Here is a 17,238-nt window from a genome sequence, read left to right as displayed (position 1 = left end):
CATTAAACCTTCCACAATATCCAAGTCTGCTATTAATTATCACCTAACTTTATGCACTCCCATATGTTTTTAGACATTAAAAGCATATAAAACCTGCCTAATGCCTTTCTGAAGCAGATGATTTATCCACCATGATTGTTTTGAAAGTAGACGGCGGAGTCGACCAGTGAGTGGCGTCGAACTCTGTTGATGTTCATACACACAGACGCCACCCAGACGCTTGTCCGCACACACAGAGGAGTTTAAAGAATAACAAGAAATCAACACTGAGGCATTATTGTCGTTAATGTCACTAAATATCCCCCAATCCACAAATTTTAATCTTTATCCAAATTTTTATCCTTACATGTCAAAGAGGACATTGTGCTGTGGACAAACTCCCAGCGTCTTACGGATGATGTCCAGGTCATAGCGGATGTCCATGCCTTTCACGTACACGGTCCCAGAGGTGGGAGGGAACAGCCCAGTTAGGACGGATCTGATAAACAGAATAAATGTCCAGAATGTTTCCACATTAAATTAAATCATAATCTCTGCTGTTAGACATAACGAGTCTAAAATAAAGGCTTGCTCTGATCATCCATCCACTACTTTCAGGTAATTCTGGGGGAAATTTCACAGAAGTTAAGAAATAAGTTTCAGCCTCACATGGTGGTGGTTTTGCCGGCTCCGTTGTGGCCGAGGAAGGAGGTGATCTGTCCCTCGAAAAACTTCATATTTAGATGGTTGACAGCAATCTTCCCTCCTTTCTTGTAGATTTTTACCAAATTTCTGATGTTCACGCCAAGATTCATATTGTTGGGTTCTGCTTCAATGTGATCTAAAGATAGATTTAGACATCCTCAGGGTTTCCAGCTAATTTAATTTTATGATTCCTTGAATAAATCTATGTTCATTGTTTGCACAAAATCATTCTTAGATAATGAGATTTTAGTTTCAGTTCCTTTCAGAACGAGCTGTTTTTAGGGTCTTTGTCACTTTAAAACCCTGATCTAAAGAGGTTTAGAGGCAAACAAAGCTGTTAAAACAAACCTTTAAGTTTTTAATCAAGTGTTTATTTATTTAATCATCGGTACAGTCACTAACTTGATATCCAAACTGATTAATGCTTGGCAAAAACTTGAGTTGTAAACATAAATCAATTAAATTGCCTTAAGTTACAGAAATGTACATTTTTGATAATGCCGTAGAAAATCGCTTTTGTACGTTTCTTTTTCTCCCATATCAATTTTCAGACTTTTCAGGATTTTCAAGATCATTAAAAACTAGACTAAGAACAAATAAAGGTGGAAAAAAGTTGCATGTTCACAGGAGAAAAAAAATAAACTAAGATGAAAACTCAAATAAAATTTAGCCATCTAGTTTTCCCAGTCCTTGATGCTTAACTGGCTTACACTCTCTGCTTGTTACCACAATTTACTTAATGGCCTTAAGCTTAGAAAACCACCAGCGCACTTTTATAAATCACAGAGCTGAAGAGCAATTTTTTTTTGCCTACAGTTGTGTTTCTCTTGACATTTTAAATTTCACTTTCCTTTCAGAAGTTCAGTCTCTTCTTGTACCTTCATCCTGGTCGGTGGGAGCTGGAGGGATCGGCATGCCTGCTTCTAAAGGAATCCCACCCCAGTAGTTGAGCTGAAAGATGAAGTACCAAGGCCTGGGGATGCCATACTGACCTGAGAATACATTCACACACATGTGTCTTCACACCAAAAGGATAATACTGGGTATATTTTTTTAAATTATTGCAACAATAATCTTAACTATGACACAAACAGTACTGATCTCCTTAATGCTGGGGTGTTAAAAGTGTGGCTACTGATCACAGCTCAAAAATATTAATAATACGCAAAACATCTACTAAAAATACATAAATGTGTCCTACCAGGAAACACTGCTTCAATGTACCAGGCTGCAATAGCGTAGATGAAGGCGTCCACGTAAAGCATAGATATGGAGGTGGTGAAGCTGTACGTATCTCCTTCCACAGGGCTGGCTCGCAGGTTGAACCACTGGATCCCCACGCCTTGCTCCTCATACTGAGAGAAATACTCACAGCCAAAACCAAAGGCCACAGGAGACAGGAAGCTCTGACAGAGACCAGAAAACACGTGCTGTTAATAAAGTATTCATAGGCATTTGACCTTAAAAAATACTTTTTTTTTTCCATTTTTTTCTCCGAAGAGTTTTTGCGGCGCTAGTGGCTCGTATTTTTTCGACAGTAGGCAGACAGGAAGAAGGGTGAGGAGAGGGGGAAAGACATGCGGCAAAGGTCGTCGGGACCGGGAGTCGAACCTGCGACGTCCGCGTCGAGGACTAAGGCCTCCAAACGTGGGGCGTGCTAACCCCCTGCGCCACCACAGCACGCCCCCTAAAAAATACTTTTATCAACATGTGGAAAGCTCAGTCCTTTCTGCTCAACGTATCAATACAGTGTAGGACTGATCAGTTGATTATTTTTCGGATTAACTGATTACTAATCAGAGAGAAAAAGGTTTTTTGCAGAATTTGAACCAGGCAAAGTTAAAACTGCCACTTGAGGATTTCTCAGTAGAGCATATTTACAAGAAAATACGTTTTTTTTTTATCTTAAATGCAAAATTGTATATTTCTCTCCACAGTTTTGGCCTAATTACTGCTCTGGGTGTGTGAATGTGTTGTTCTTTCAGTAAATTATCTTTTATTGAGTCTGTATACTGCAGTTGATGTTCACTTAAATAATCACGCTTAATTGTTTTAACCCTATGCAGGAGATTTCCGTCCACTGCTTTTTCTTCAATTTCACAATCATAAAATACTTTGTGAATGTTGATCTCATAAAATCTCAGTAAAACACATTTAAGTTTGTGACTTAGTTCAATAAGAATCACTAGTTTAAGTTCAATAAGGGCAGAATTTGTTCAAAATCAAGCAAATTTAAGTAATCAAATGAAACAAAAAAAGTAAATATTGAACTTTAGAAGCAAACTCACAGCTAAGACCCTGTGTGTGGACGTGAGGTGATCTCTCCAGGCGACACACAGCACATAGGGCAGGTAGAGGCTGAAGTAGATGAGCCCTCCACAGGCAGCAGCCAGGTTGGCTTTGGAGAAAAAGGTGCTGATGAGGAAACACTGCATGATGGTGGCGGTGGCAAACGCCATGAGGAAAAAAAAGACGACAGTGGGGTCGCTGTAAGGCAAAATATCCCCCCACTACAAAAGGAGAGAGAAGAGTTTTAGCAGTCATCGTACAGCAACATCGTAATGGGAGCAGAAAAGTTGCCAAACCTTAAGGAGACCAATGAGCAGCACAGCAGAAATCAAGAACGGGACGACGCTGCTGATGAACCAGCTGAGCCACAGCGTTCCTGTGCTGAGACCCATAATCCTCATGGTTTCCTTCAGCCGGGCCTCCTTCTCATACACCACGCCTTTAATGATCATGGCCACCGAGTAGATCCACGCCAGAGTCATGAAGAGAGGTAGGGAGCGGTTCAGCACTCGAAGGAAGCTGCATAAAATTTTTTTTAAATGCAGTTATTCCTGCTACAAAACTACATGCAAGTTAATACTTAATGTCTAAGATCACATAAGGAGGCATTTCTAATGGCTTCTATATTTTTATTAAATTTCTGGGACCCTGGTGAACGCGTCAACACTTAACAGTTTTACTCACACATCGTCCACATAACAGGGATATGGCATCTGCTGGATGTAGATGCCAGTGGTCTGTTTAACTCCAGTTAGGACATAATTCACAGCTCTCTCCACCAGGTCTTGTATGTAGACAAAACCGCCCCAAATGTAGCGCATGTCGTCGAACGGGTCGGCAGCTGGACCCGGATCCCAAAACCTGGGAAAAAAAAGAAAAAAAAACTTTTAAAAAACAAATCAGCTTTTTCTTTTTCTTCAAACAAACCATAATGCTGAGTAAAAACTGCTCTGATGCTTGAAGCAAATAAAAACCTGAAGAATTTATTGTTTTTAACCGACTACAAAATGTTCTACAGGGTTTCCATGGCTCTGTGTTTTCTTTACAAGTATTGTATTTTAACATATAATTGTAATTCCTTATTATTACAACAGAAAAAAAATAACATCCCAACACAGAAGCATAAAAGGCTTAAATGTAAGAAGAATCCTCAGCACCTGTCTTTAATCTTATTGGTCTTGGTCACATCATCGATATCCATTCGAATCTTGTAGGTGACGTGGGGCGGGAGCTGCGATGACGACGCGTTGGGCAGCAGGAAAACCACACCTGCCCAAAACTGCCTGTCCTCCAGCAGCTCCAGAGCTCTGCCGATCAGCTGACCCTCCGAGTCCAGCCCCTCCAGCTTGTCCAAACTGAAACACTGAGAAGAAAACGCACAGGAAACAGCAAAGATGTTATTATTAAAAGAAACTTACAAAAAAACAATTATTATTATTATTATTATAATATTTAAGCAATGCAATAATTGTTTAAATATTATAAATTGATCAAATTTATATTACATAAATGTAACATTTACAAAATATTGACAACATTTTATATTACAACCATTTTATAACTGCTTTTTTATTATATATATATAATATACTAATATATATATATATATATAAAATATTGAATATAGTATATTATAATATATATTTTTTTAAAAATAGTTAATATAAAATGTTATCAATATTTTATAAATATTACTTTTATGAAATATAAATTTGATCAATTTATAATATTTAGACAATTATTGCATTGTTTAAATATAATAATTTTTATTTTACTTTTTTTGTAAGTTTCTTTTGCAAAAGGTCTTACAAAAACAAACAAACATATTTTTAATGTTTTTAAAAAGCAGCAATATTCATCTCGTTCGAAATCTGTGCATGGGTTCATTAGATTATTTAAGCAGATATAAAAAAAGACTATAGAGCCCTGTTCAAATGGAAATATACCTAGAACAAAAATAAAACAGTAGATTTATAACTGAGTCATTTAAGGTAAAACTCACCTGTTCTTGTCGGCTTTTCCAGATATTTTCTTAGCTGGACCTCAACCCGAAAGCTACTTTTTCCAGACACATTGCGCCATTTTATAACACAATCAAGTAACTGTGTTACCTTCAGTTGTTATAAAAATGCTACAATTATCAAACATGACTTAAAATAAATCTGTAATTTAGCGTCTTGAAATTGGGCCTCTGTCTCTTTAAAAACTCTTGCTCTTTCTGAAGCTCTGCCTTCAGGAAGCCATCACATGGCTCCTCCATTAACTCTTTAGCAACGTTTTTACCAACGTTGCACTGAGAAGAAGCACATATGTGCAGTTCCACCAGGTGTTTGCTAATTGCTGATGACTAGTCTGGAGGAGCTGAATGGAGGAGTTAGAGGGATGGGATGCTCTGTGCAGCAGGAGCACAGAAGCTTGGAAACTGCAGCCTCGCCTTGAAGGTGGGGCTAGGTCCACCCAGTCATTTTGCACGGCTGATTGGTTGCCATGGAGATTAAAGGATTTCTCAAACATGCATTTGGAAAGAATCAAGTTTACACTCCAGGTAAGTTTTTGATGAGAGAATAACATTATAACATGACTTACAGTTCAAAACTGTAAATTTAACATAACACTGCCTCTTTAGATCCCTGATCTTCAAATGACGTTTACTTTCTTTTGTTCTCCATTTGTTTACTTTCATATTCTAAGTACACGCTACCTCAGAGTATGAAAATGAGTGAAACCCAAGTACTTCAGAAAGTCCACAAAATGTCTGTTTTTTGAGAAGATATCAGATGTGATTCAAAACTTTTGTACTGTCTAGATCAACAACGATAAATGTGGAAAACCTTGGAGACTTGTGAAAGTGTGCCGACGGTGTTTCCAATGTTGTTGTAGACGTCCAGCCAGGTCGGCGGTGCTCCAGGTTTCCTCGGCGTGTCCGGTGACGGCGTGGACAGGAAACGAACGATCCGTGACGCCGTCCACGTTGTGTTTTCCAAACGCATGTTCACCAAGACCGCAATTTCTGGACGCCTCAGCAATTCCTGGTGCAAACACAAAAGAAGATGGTTTTAAAAAAAGACTTTCCGGCATAAAATGTGTCGTTACACTCTAAACCCTCATGTTGCAGATCAACAGAGGACAAATCCAACCTTCAGCAGCTGAATCTCCACACTGGTCTCCATGTAGTTCTTAATTTCTGGTCCCACCTCCATCCAGGCATCATTCAGATCCTGAAGAATCTGGAGGTCTTCAAATGTTTTGTTCACCTACAGAAAGTTAGATTAAAGATGAATGAAAGCATTATTTTCCTTAACAACAATAACTGCTTGTGCAACAGATAAACAAGGGTTTGGTACCTCTTTCATGACTTGTCGAACTACAGGAGTGTCCGGTGTGTACAGCAATTTTCCGATGAACAGAGGTTTAATTCCTCGCCATACGATGCGAGAAAGAGGATTCGACTCCAGTGTTTGAATCAAACTTTTGCAAAAAGGCGCTAAAGAAGTAAAGAAAACAGTAGAAACTTTTACCAAGCAAAATGGCACTACCAGAACAAGATTATTAGCTGGAAAAAAAAAAAAAAAACGCCACATAATGAGTGCAAGAAGTCTAACAAATTTCAATTAAAACTAAAATAGATTTGGTTTTTAATCAAAAAATGAATACATGTCAATAATATTACTGAAAAGTGAAACTTTTCTATATATTCAACACCCATTTAAAATTTGGTCATTATGACTTTTATTGCTTACATCTAATGAAAACTGAAATCTCCCATTTCAAAATAAATAAAAATTACAAATAAAAAAAGATTTTTAGAAACAGAAAAGTTATGACCTACATAAACATGGGGAAACTTCTGACCTGACAGTTCAGCAGTCAGTTACTAGAAATGTAAGGAACTGTAGGTCATTGTTAAAGAAATTGGCTGTTCACAGAGTTCTGGAGCATATTAATAGAAGGTTGAGTGGAAGGAAAAAATGTGATACATACAAAGTATGCACACAAAAGTGATAATCAAATCTTTGAGTGATATTCATACGCATGAACTGCAGCTGGACTCCATATTTCAAGACCCAACACACAAAGAAACATCCAGTACATGAGATACAGCGGTCACATTAAGTCATTTCTGAACCAGGGAGACCAAAAAAAGGTTAGACTTTTCCCAATGGTGCAAAGTCCTCTTTTCAGATGAAAAGTAACTTTTGCATTTCATCCAGAAGTCAAGAAGCCAGAGTCTGGAGGAAGAGTGAAGAGGCTCCATTTCCACAGCCAGTGATGATTTCATCTCGTCATCTGCTAGTGTGGCTTTCCTGTGTTTTGTCAAGTCCAAAACCAGCTCAGATTCCATTATTTCATTTTCCAGCGGGACCGGAAACCTACCCACACTGCTTAAGCTACCAATATCTTGTTTAATCACTGAGGTATGGAGGACTGAGCCTGCCAAAATTAGCGATAAATACAGAAATCATAAACGGCTTGATAAAATAATTAATGTGCCAAATATTGCATCCAAAAGATAAAATGTAGGAACTTTCACAACTTATTTGATTATATATTTTAACAGAACTTTATATTTGATTTTCAGCTGTATTAATTTAACATTATCAATATTATTTAATTTTACATATGAATTTATTTTTTATTTTTCTAATTATTCTGTACTTACATAATTTTTTTAAATTCACTGTCACGTGTCATTTTATTATTTTTTCATATTTTTTCCATATCTTGCATTTATTTAGTAATTTTTTTTCACTGTACCATCACTTTTTTTAAAATCACCCATAATGTTTTGCTTTGTGGGAAACTAAATTTGGATTTTTGTCATTAGCTGTGGTAAATAATTATCAACATTAACAAACATTTGACATCTAAACCTGTATAAAATAATACTACAAAATGTAATGGTTTTTATATGTTTCTTAAGTTGATTTAAACAAATAAATAACATCACTAACAATTGCTGGAACACCTAAAACCATTTTGTGGTTTAAAATTTTAAAAAAGCCTGTTAGGTGGTAAAAAGTTTGAAACAAAAAGAAACCCGGAGGGTAAGAAGGTGGATACATTTGTGATTTTCACCTCACAAACCATAATCATTAGCAACAAAATAAATAGCTTGGAAGGTTTCCATTTAAGAATAAATCCACTGAAAACCCTGATCAGAAAAGCCTCTTACTTGTGTTGTTGTCGGTGTCCAGGACCACGTCCTCCGTGCCGTTTCTGCCTAAGAACGACTTGATATTGTTGTCTTCATACCAGTTGAGCGACGGGATGCGTTCACCGCCACTTTGGGGATGGCCGCACATGATCCTTGAAAAAGCTCCGAAGCTTTCTCTGGGCAGAGCTGTGCGGTTTTCAGGAGACAGAAGACTAAGAGCTGCGTTCATTTCTGCAAAACTGGAAAGGGAGGACAACTGAGGGAAGGAATAATGAAAGGCAGAAGGGAAAATGAAGACGTAGAGAGCAAGGAAACGTCAATTTAAGAAAGCAGTGATAAATATGAACAAATTATTGATACACCAAAAGAAAAATGTTCTCACATCATCTATGAGGACAGCGAGCTCCTGGGAAACCGAGCTGATGGCCTGGCTGACGATCCTGAGCTCATCGGCGCTGCCAATTAGACGGTCTCTCTGTCAAACATTTAAAAAGTTTTAATTAAGTTTTGGAAGATGAGCTGACAGAGAATTCATCACAAAAATATATATTTCATATTTTATATTTCCACTTTTATGTCTCTTCTTTCAGATCACTCAACACATAGTTGTTTTTATTACACTATTTCACTCAGATCATCAAGCAAATCCAAGGAGAGAAAGATCACCTCAAAAAGTCAAAATTTTAAATATAAATTTGACTCTTTAAAGCTGCAGTATGTAACTTTCATTAAAAAAAATTTTAAAAACCTGTGCTAATTAGAAACAACCAATCAGAGTCTGGAGGAGGGTCTTAGTGCTGTCAATCAAGCTCGTGTACTCATTTATCACATCTTTTCCCTTGCTCTCTGCTACGCTAAAGCTAGTTTACAACAACAGAGCCTACCAGGAATGCTCTGGCTAGTTAGCATGGAGAAAAATGATGGCGGATAAACAGTTTTCCTGTAATGGTAAGTTGTTTCTCCGCCATTAGCACAATGAGCAGTGCGTACATGAGATTGATTAGCACTAAAACGCTCCTCGTAGCTCTGAGTGATTGTCTTTGACTGGGAGTCGTGCATTTCTTCAAATGGCAGTATTTTTTTTTTTAATAAAAGTTACATACTGCAGCTTTAAGATTAAATTCTAAAGCAGGATAAAAATCTAAAGCCCACCTGCAAACCTAGAAAAACACATTTAGGATTTGAGTGGAAGTCTGAACTTTAATCCGATTGAGATGCTGCGGCGCGACTTTACACATGGCGTTGATCCTGGGAATGAGGTCAATTAAATGATTTCACAGAGCGCAAACATTCCTCCACAGTAATAAAACACTAAATGAAGGTAATTGCTAACACTTGTTGGAGGCTATTAGAGCCATAAGCAGCATGACCAGTCACTAGCTTTAGAGGGGAGTTGGTTTTCACACAGGGCCATGTTGGTCTGGACCGATTTTTCCTCAATAAATAAAAAAATCATAATTTAAAAACTGCATTTTGTCTTCCACGGCTCTGCAACCACTTTATATCTCACTTACTGTAAGGAACTTGGTCACATCAAGCTGAGAGAGAAAAAGGCGTTCAGCGTCACGCAGGACACCAGCAGGAAGCTCACAAAGCTCGTTCTGAAGAGCCGCCATGTTGGCTGCTCCTCCGTCCACAGACAGCAGCCCTCCCAGCAAGGTTGCATTGCACACCAAGACTTTCAGTGGCATCTGGACTCCAGTCAGCAAAGCCTGGAAAGGAGAAACCTTTGGTTGGCTGAGTTGATTTTAAAATGTTGTTGAGCTATGAGGATGAGGAAAAAATGTCTGCACCTGACTCAATATGCTCTAAAATGTGGCTTACTAATGCAGATATGGCTTAAACATCTTTTCTTACAAATGATAAACAAATTATTTAAAAAAAAATTCCTTTATTATTTCAATCATCATTTCTTGATCTAAATAAACACCTACACTGATTCCTGTGATAACGTTCCTGTTATTAGCAAATCACACTGAAATCAATGAGATTATTAGATTTTATTTCACTATTAAATAATTGTACCAAACGTATTCTTATCTATTATCAGAGGCAGCACCAGTGGTTCCAGTATCACAGTTCGAGAACCATGACCTTAGTGTGTTTTAGGAACAGGCAAATTTAAAAACAACTGTGATAAAACATGTTTTTATTGTATAATGCCACTACTCAGAAAACACTTGAAATTTAAATAACTACTTAAAATCATTACCTACACAACTGGAATCCCAACAGAACTTTTTGGTGACTCAAATTTTCAGTCCTGAGTGAATCTAGTTTCTATCATTCATTTTAATTGACACCTGGCATGTGAAAATCTTGGTCTAGAAATCTCTTTTTATGAATCTTTACTCTTTTAATTCATAATATGTTTTATTCAACCAAGTCAGGCATGCAAGAATAATTTCAGCAGTTAACAATAGAGCAAAAACATTTGCATTTTCTCAAAACAAATCCAAATGACAAGGTTTATAGAGTTTCCCTCAATGTGTACAAGTAGATTTTGGTAAATAAGAGTTAAACCTGAAAATTAAGGCGAGCGTCCATCAGCTGGTCCACAGTTGAAGACGATAGGTTTCCGTTGGTCAGAAGAAAACTGGAGAACGTCTCGTTGGGCCTCAGGTATTCTTTAACAGCAAGACCTACAGGCAACACAAATCATCAGAACCGAAATTCACCAGAAATAAAAAACACATTGGGATTAGTAACAAGATCAGGAGAAACTCAAGCTTTCTGCAGGAAGGTTAACACACAAACTAACATTCTTGTTATGTTTTACACTCACTGGCAGACAATCAAGGTGTAAATAATTTGTCTTTAGGGAATCCAGCGTGTACCAAATAGGAATCTCAAAGCGGGTTTTCATTTAGTGGGAATAATCTGGTTCAATACAGACTGAAAAGAAAGAAACAATGTCGGTTTGGGAGAAGTAGCGGCTATTGTTCCTCACACAGAAGCAGTGAAAGCTTCACCCCAACTAGTCATTCAAAATTAATGAGGAGCTTCAGCTCTAGACTGAATAAATTACACTATTTTCATTTCAGTTGAGCTATTTATCCAAGATACCATTACAAGAATTACAGCAATAAATCTGTAGTTACTTTAAGGGTTTTTAAAAGTCATGTTTGTGGTTCAAATAAATAATTTCAGCTCCTCTAGAAAAAAACCCCCATTCAGACAAGTTTAAGGAATTGAATTACTGTCGAACAAAAGAGCAAAACCTGCTTTCATTCAGCTCATTTTGTTTCACGGGAAAACTAAGGTAACTTAATCTGACCACAACCGGGAGAAGCCAAACATTATACACTGAGGTTCTTTCATGAAAGCAGACGTAAAACAATCTGCTTTTCATTCATCACCAGTTTACACCAATCACAAAGTGAAGCTGCTGATTCTCGGATGAGATAGGAGTATCTGTGCAGCCCTTACAATCTGGAGTTTTTAATCAGAAAACGGTGAATAAGGAAGCTAAAGAAGCTAAAATTGGTGTGTGGTTTGTAGCTAAATTAAAGGGCTACTTCACTGTTTCAATGAATCAAATATATTTAAGCAAACAATGCCAGACAACTGATTTTGGGGGGGGGAGTTGGAAAAGGTGACTAGTTTTGTGTCTTGCTTTCAAGTATATAAAATGTCACACGTACTTGGCAGCGATCCAAATCTTTCTCCCAGGAGCCGGACACTTTCCATCAGGTCCTGAAAATTGGAGAAGCTCCGATTTCCACTGTAGGACAAAACTGTCTGAGCATCCACAAAAAGACGAGACAGTCTGCAGGAGAACAACAAGGAAAGAATACTTAACTTTGACAGACACTTGCTATACTTTAAGCTACAAACATCAATATTTCTCAGATGCAACCAGGTGCAGTTAAAAGAAATAAAGATATTTTCTTCACTGACTCACGACAATTTTCACAAGAAGTTTCTCTTTAAATACTTAGAGGAAGGGATGGAAGAAATGGTAAAAAAAAAAAAAGTAACCAATGTTCTTTTACGTAATATCCTCATCTGTATACAACAAAAGTAAATACTCCACCTGTCCATTTCTGCAAAATAAGTGACATTTAAGTCCTGTGACATTTTAATTCACAGGACTAAGAACAAGACAATACTCCAGTTAACTGCATCATTGCTTCTGAGTCATTTAAGAAGCTAAAATAAAGCAGCAATGGACACAAAGTGCCATGATTTCCTACTTCAAACCATGTTTTGTGTTTTATAATCTCTTATCAAAGATTAGAACTTCTTTGTCTCTGTTTATGTTACGATCTAGAACAACTTGCTGTCTGTTTCAAAACTTTCAAATCACAAAAACAAAACTAGATAACAATAAGCTATATTTAACTCGAAAACATTTTAAGAGATTAAAAAAATAAAACTCTTCTATGCCAAATATAAACTCTGACTTCCTCTGCTCTACCTACATGGAGTTGTCGAAGTTTCCCACTTGGCCCGGTGTTTCCCCCGGCGTCGGGCGGTGGAAGCAGGGGTTGTTGATGTTGCAGACGATGCTTTGAATCCAGGGAACGGTGCCTACCGACGGCAACGCTTTGTTTGGGAAGTGGCCTGCAAAAATTTAAAGAGAAACAAACGCTTAGGACGCACAGATTAGCTAAATATATTGAAAGACTGTGGTGAAATACAAAACGGAGTAAAAATATTAACTCATATCAAGATTGCGTCACGTGAAAAACAAAAATGTTATCTCATATTTATGAGGTTATGAAAAGACAATAACAAAAATAAAAACATTTTGCCATGTTACAACCACAAACAATTATTTTTACATTGATTTTATGTGACACAGAAATCAAATTGTAGCATGTAGAGAAAGGAAAAAGATGCAAAAGAAAATCTAAAAATTTGCTTTAAGGAAGTCTTTGGGGATTTCTCTTTACTAGTCTCGCATATTTAGGAACTAAAATGTTGGCTATTTTTTCAATACTGGATCAAAAAAAACTGGACTGGGACATTGGGACGTGCTAACACATGGATATGCTTTGACCTGAACTACTGTAACTCTGGCTGGATTTTTCTCTGGTCTTTTGCAACTTCGAACAGGTTTTCTTCCAGAGTTTCCCTTTATTATTTATCCTACTAATTGTGTATATACCAAAAAGTTCAGTATTAGTCTCACCTGACCAGAAGTTTGTTGCATGCCCCTGCAGAGCTTACAGAAAACTGTAAAAATAACTTCTTAGTGCTTTTCTTCAACACTGACTGTCCTCTTCCACTAAGGCAAAATTAAATCCTCTAACAAACTGAACAGTTGCAAGAGTCATATTTTGCCTAAATGAATTTATAAAGAGATGTCTTGTTCATTGTTCTCATGTGAAACTCCTCATGTGAGCAACCTAATTCCTCTGAGAGAACTTGTCACAGAAGGTCATTAACTCTGCAGGATTGGAAAGCAGACGGGTGCATGGCACAAGCACCACTCTGAGTGAGTTAATCTTGATTAGCTTGTTGGCAGAAGGCCATTTTTCAAACCTTTGAGAGTGAGAGAGTAAACACCTGTACAACAACGAATCACTTACATTGGCCTTGTTTGTAAGGAGGGTGTGAATGACGAACAGAGATGAGGATGACAAAGAGGAAGAGAGGCCAGAGGAGCTCGATCAACAGCTGGATCTGCGGGGAATTTGGGAACGATTATCAATTCAACAAACATTTAATATTGATAATTTATCAGAAACAAGAACTAGCAACTAGAAGGAACCAGTATCAGTATTAGTGCGTTCTGAACTTAAACTACTGCGATCAGTAAATAAGTGATTTTTTTATTTTCGATTTTTTTTTAGAATGGAGTTAAAAAAACAAACTTTCTTAAAAAATTAACTCGATTCTGTAGGTTCAGCTGTAACTAAACATATGACCAGTAAATGTATGCACATTTTGTTATTTATTGTTAATAAAGTGAAATCAAAACTGACTAAAATTAATGCTGGAGGACATACCCCAAATTAATATATTTTTGTATACGCTTTAAAGCACATGTGTCAAACTCAAGGCCCGGGGGCCAAATCCGGCCCGCCATAGCTTTTTATGTGGCCATCTAGATTCTTGACTAAACACTAAGTGAGCTTAAATATTATGTTATCAATCAAATCAATGCCGGTTTTATCTGTTTACTGCCAAATGATATCAATCAGTACCCCCAGTTTCTCAACAAATTCTTGCACTATTTTGCTCTAATAACTGGAAGTTTATCACAGATTTTTCTCAAAACGTCTCAAAATCTTTTTTACTTGTACTAAACAGCTGCCTTAACCTCAATTAATGTCAGATTATAGTTCTTGATCTATAGAGCAAGTAACAAAAAGTTACATTTACCGTCAAAAATAAGTACAAATATCGCAAATATTTCCAAATTAGTACCACAAAAACTTTTTAAAGATCTTTATTAGAAAAAAATCACAAAAGGAATCACAAAACCCTGGAGGGACTGAAAAGATGTTCAACAGTAATATTTAATTCAGAATTCATTGATATTTTAACAGTTTGTGAACAGGTTTCATCAATACATTCAGCACAACCGGCCCTTTAAGAAGATTCATGATTCTGATTTGGCCCAAAACTAAAAATGAGTTTGACACCCCTGCTTTAGAGTGATGGTTTTAAATAATTACTTTAAAATGTATCCCGATTTAAAAACTTACCTGCAAAATCAACACGCTTTAATATTAAAATATAAAAATGTAATAACCTTATTCCTCCTGCGGTATGTGACATTTTTCCAGAGGAGGAGGTAGAGCTGCCTGAAAAACCCCATTGCTTCCAGCTGTTACCGTGCCATAACTTTCTCCTGCAAAAAAAACAAAAAAAAAAAACATGGCTGATTACAAAATGGGTCAAACTCAACAAGATTTGACCCAGAGATCCAAGTGACTAAGTTCCTTTCTGCATCCTTGGTGCACAAAGGACTGCTATCACAGATCCTTCCTCCCGGCATTTACACTCTACAAACATCACTGCTACCAACAAACTCAGCAAGTCTTCACATTCCTGTTGATATTTGCAGATTTCGCATTTCAAACAACATTCCAGCCGTTATTTGTACAGTTTTTCTTGTAAATAATCTGTTCATACACAGTGCTGGAAAAACTGGAGAGTCCCCTGCACTGAACCCCGTTGAAAACCTCCTGCTTATTCCACCAAATATTGATTCATGAACTCTTCCTGAGTTAAAACATTAGTGTTGTTGTTTCTAAATGAATATGAACTTGTTTTCTTTGCATTGTTTGAGCTCTGAAAGCACTGTGTCTTTTTTATTATTTTGACCATTTCTCATTTTCTGCAAATAAATACCAAATGTTTGCCTGAAATTTCAGAGACATGTCAGTAGTTCATAGAATAAAAGAACAATGTTCATTTTACTCAAAAATATACCTATAAAGAGTATAATTTTGCAGCGGTCTCTCTTTTTTTCCAGATATATATATATATATATATATATATATATATATATATATATAAAAGCACATCTTGTACATTTTCTTTCTTTAAGTTACTCTAATCAGCTGCACATTTCTTTTACACCAAGTATCTCTTATTTGGTAAATTTGCCCTTACTGTACAGTCTCCTATTCAAGTTTTTATATATTTTTTACTTTTGTGTGAATATGCATGTTCCCACTTTAACTTGTTACATCAGAATTCCCCCACTGTGGGAAAATAATGGCCAATTCCATCCAGTTGCATTATGAATTTTGCTAAATTTATTGTTTTTGCTTTTTAAAATAATTTTCTGCATTGTTTTCTCTGTTGCACGATTTGCCATGTACTTTTTGACTGTGTGTGCTGGGAGAGTAAAGGTTGCGTTTCATGCCCGCTGAGATCTGCTCGGCACTGACAATCCCCTGCTTGATCCTGAAATCCTCTTGATCCAAACAGCTTAACTTTCTCACCTGAAGACGCTCACTTTCACCCTACTATTAATAATAGTAATAATAATGGATCAAGCAATCCCCATGACAACATAGAGATATTGTCATTCTCAATAAACCAATCCAAATGTAACATAAACCTGAACTATAAACGCTATTTATTCTGCAATTAAATCATTTACCAGGTTAAACTGCAAAATGGTAAGTAGATAATAAAAAAATTACCTTGGTAAATTGGAAACGCGGAAGCAAAACACTAAATTCCTGATTGGGTAACGCTAGCTTCCTCTTCTTAGCATCTCATAGTGATGCTATTTTAGGGTTTACGGTCTCATTACTAAAGCGGTTTAAAAAGTCAAAACGTCACGAATTGTCCTCTAAGGTGTAAATCTAAAGTCAAAATTGCCTTTCTGGAAATATATGATCAATTCATAACTCCTGCGACGGTGTCAAACATACCGACAGCCTCACCGGGTAGCTTGACATTGACTCCCTAATGTTTCTGTCAGCAGGTGGAAGCTACTTAGTCCCGCCCACCGGCAAAGCTGATTGGACAAAGTTTGTTCCGGGGTGCGGTAGTGGAAGCCGGTTCAGAATCTGATTGGTGAATGCCTGTGTTTTCGTGACTAAAGAAAAGTTGATCAGCCAATCAGTCCCACCAAGTAGCTTCATTATGAATCTGTTAGGTAATCACAGTTTATAATAATGCTAGTAATTCATTTTATTTGTAGGATACGGACACCGAATAAAAACAAGCAATTAAAAACAATTTATAGTTTCCGGTTGTGCATAAATATACTCAAGTAAGAGCAGCACTACTTCAACATATTTTAACTCAAGTAAAAAATAAACCTAAGAAATTATTCAAGTAAAAGCACAAAAGTAGTTGGCAAAAAGGCTACTTAAATACTGAGAAACATCTGACATTTTCACAATAAATTATGTCATCAGACAGACAAAATGACAAGGTTATGTGCAAATTCTGATATTTTATGAAACACTAATCTAATAAAAATTACAAAAATAAATAATTTCAAAATAAATTCAGGCTGCAGAAAGATTTTTTTTTTTAATTGGACTTCCAGTGACAACTGGCTTTTAGATTAACTCAGGTACAGGGTGTACAGAGCTTAGTGGCATGGGTTTGTGTTGCCAGCGTTCTCTGCCTCTCTGGTAATTTAATGGACTATTTTGGGTTAACTGCCATAATGGTACTTTTCTGAC

The 17,238-nt window shown here is 36.8% G+C and overlaps 1 protein-coding gene across 2 annotated transcripts in view; it reads right to left on the bottom strand.

Moving 5' to 3' along the window:
• The window catches only part of abca7 (ATP-binding cassette, sub-family A (ABC1), member 7), a 41,256-nt gene extending 24,743 nt beyond the window's left edge, over nucleotides 1–16,513 (bottom strand). For both annotated transcript variants that reach the window (XM_032572918.1, XM_032572919.1), the window contains exons 1-20: nucleotides 16,240–16,513; nucleotides 14,835–14,933; nucleotides 13,666–13,759; nucleotides 12,553–12,694; nucleotides 11,773–11,897; nucleotides 10,652–10,770; nucleotides 9,643–9,840; nucleotides 8,511–8,603; nucleotides 8,147–8,384; nucleotides 6,318–6,457; nucleotides 6,111–6,227; nucleotides 5,805–6,002; nucleotides 4,131–4,336; nucleotides 3,658–3,834; nucleotides 3,270–3,492; nucleotides 2,973–3,194; nucleotides 1,886–2,090; nucleotides 1,563–1,676; nucleotides 649–820; nucleotides 347–478 (exon numbers count right to left, since the gene is read on the bottom strand). In XM_032572918.1, the coding sequence (XP_032428809.1) occupies nucleotides 347–478; nucleotides 649–820; nucleotides 1,563–1,676; nucleotides 1,886–2,090; nucleotides 2,973–3,194; nucleotides 3,270–3,492; nucleotides 3,658–3,834; nucleotides 4,131–4,336; nucleotides 5,805–6,002; nucleotides 6,111–6,227; nucleotides 6,318–6,457; nucleotides 8,147–8,384; nucleotides 8,511–8,603; nucleotides 9,643–9,840; nucleotides 10,652–10,770; nucleotides 11,773–11,897; nucleotides 12,553–12,694; nucleotides 13,666–13,759; nucleotides 14,835–14,900 (2,981 nt within the window). In that variant the 5' untranslated portion in view covers nucleotides 14,901–14,933; nucleotides 16,240–16,513. The remainder of the gene's footprint in view (nucleotides 1–346; nucleotides 479–648; nucleotides 821–1,562; nucleotides 1,677–1,885; nucleotides 2,091–2,972; nucleotides 3,195–3,269; nucleotides 3,493–3,657; nucleotides 3,835–4,130; nucleotides 4,337–5,804; nucleotides 6,003–6,110; nucleotides 6,228–6,317; nucleotides 6,458–8,146; nucleotides 8,385–8,510; nucleotides 8,604–9,642; nucleotides 9,841–10,651; nucleotides 10,771–11,772; nucleotides 11,898–12,552; nucleotides 12,695–13,665; nucleotides 13,760–14,834; nucleotides 14,934–16,239) is intronic.
• Nucleotides 16,514–17,238: the final 725 nt, after the last annotated feature.

This window comes from Xiphophorus hellerii, chromosome 9 (genome assembly GCF_003331165.1).
Source record: "Xiphophorus hellerii strain 12219 chromosome 9, Xiphophorus_hellerii-4.1, whole genome shotgun sequence".
Lineage (NCBI taxonomy): Eukaryota > Metazoa > Chordata > Actinopteri > Cyprinodontiformes > Poeciliidae > Xiphophorus > Xiphophorus hellerii.
The sequence above is the reverse complement of the archived record's forward strand: the minus strand, read 5'-3'. Positions and strand labels throughout refer to the sequence as shown.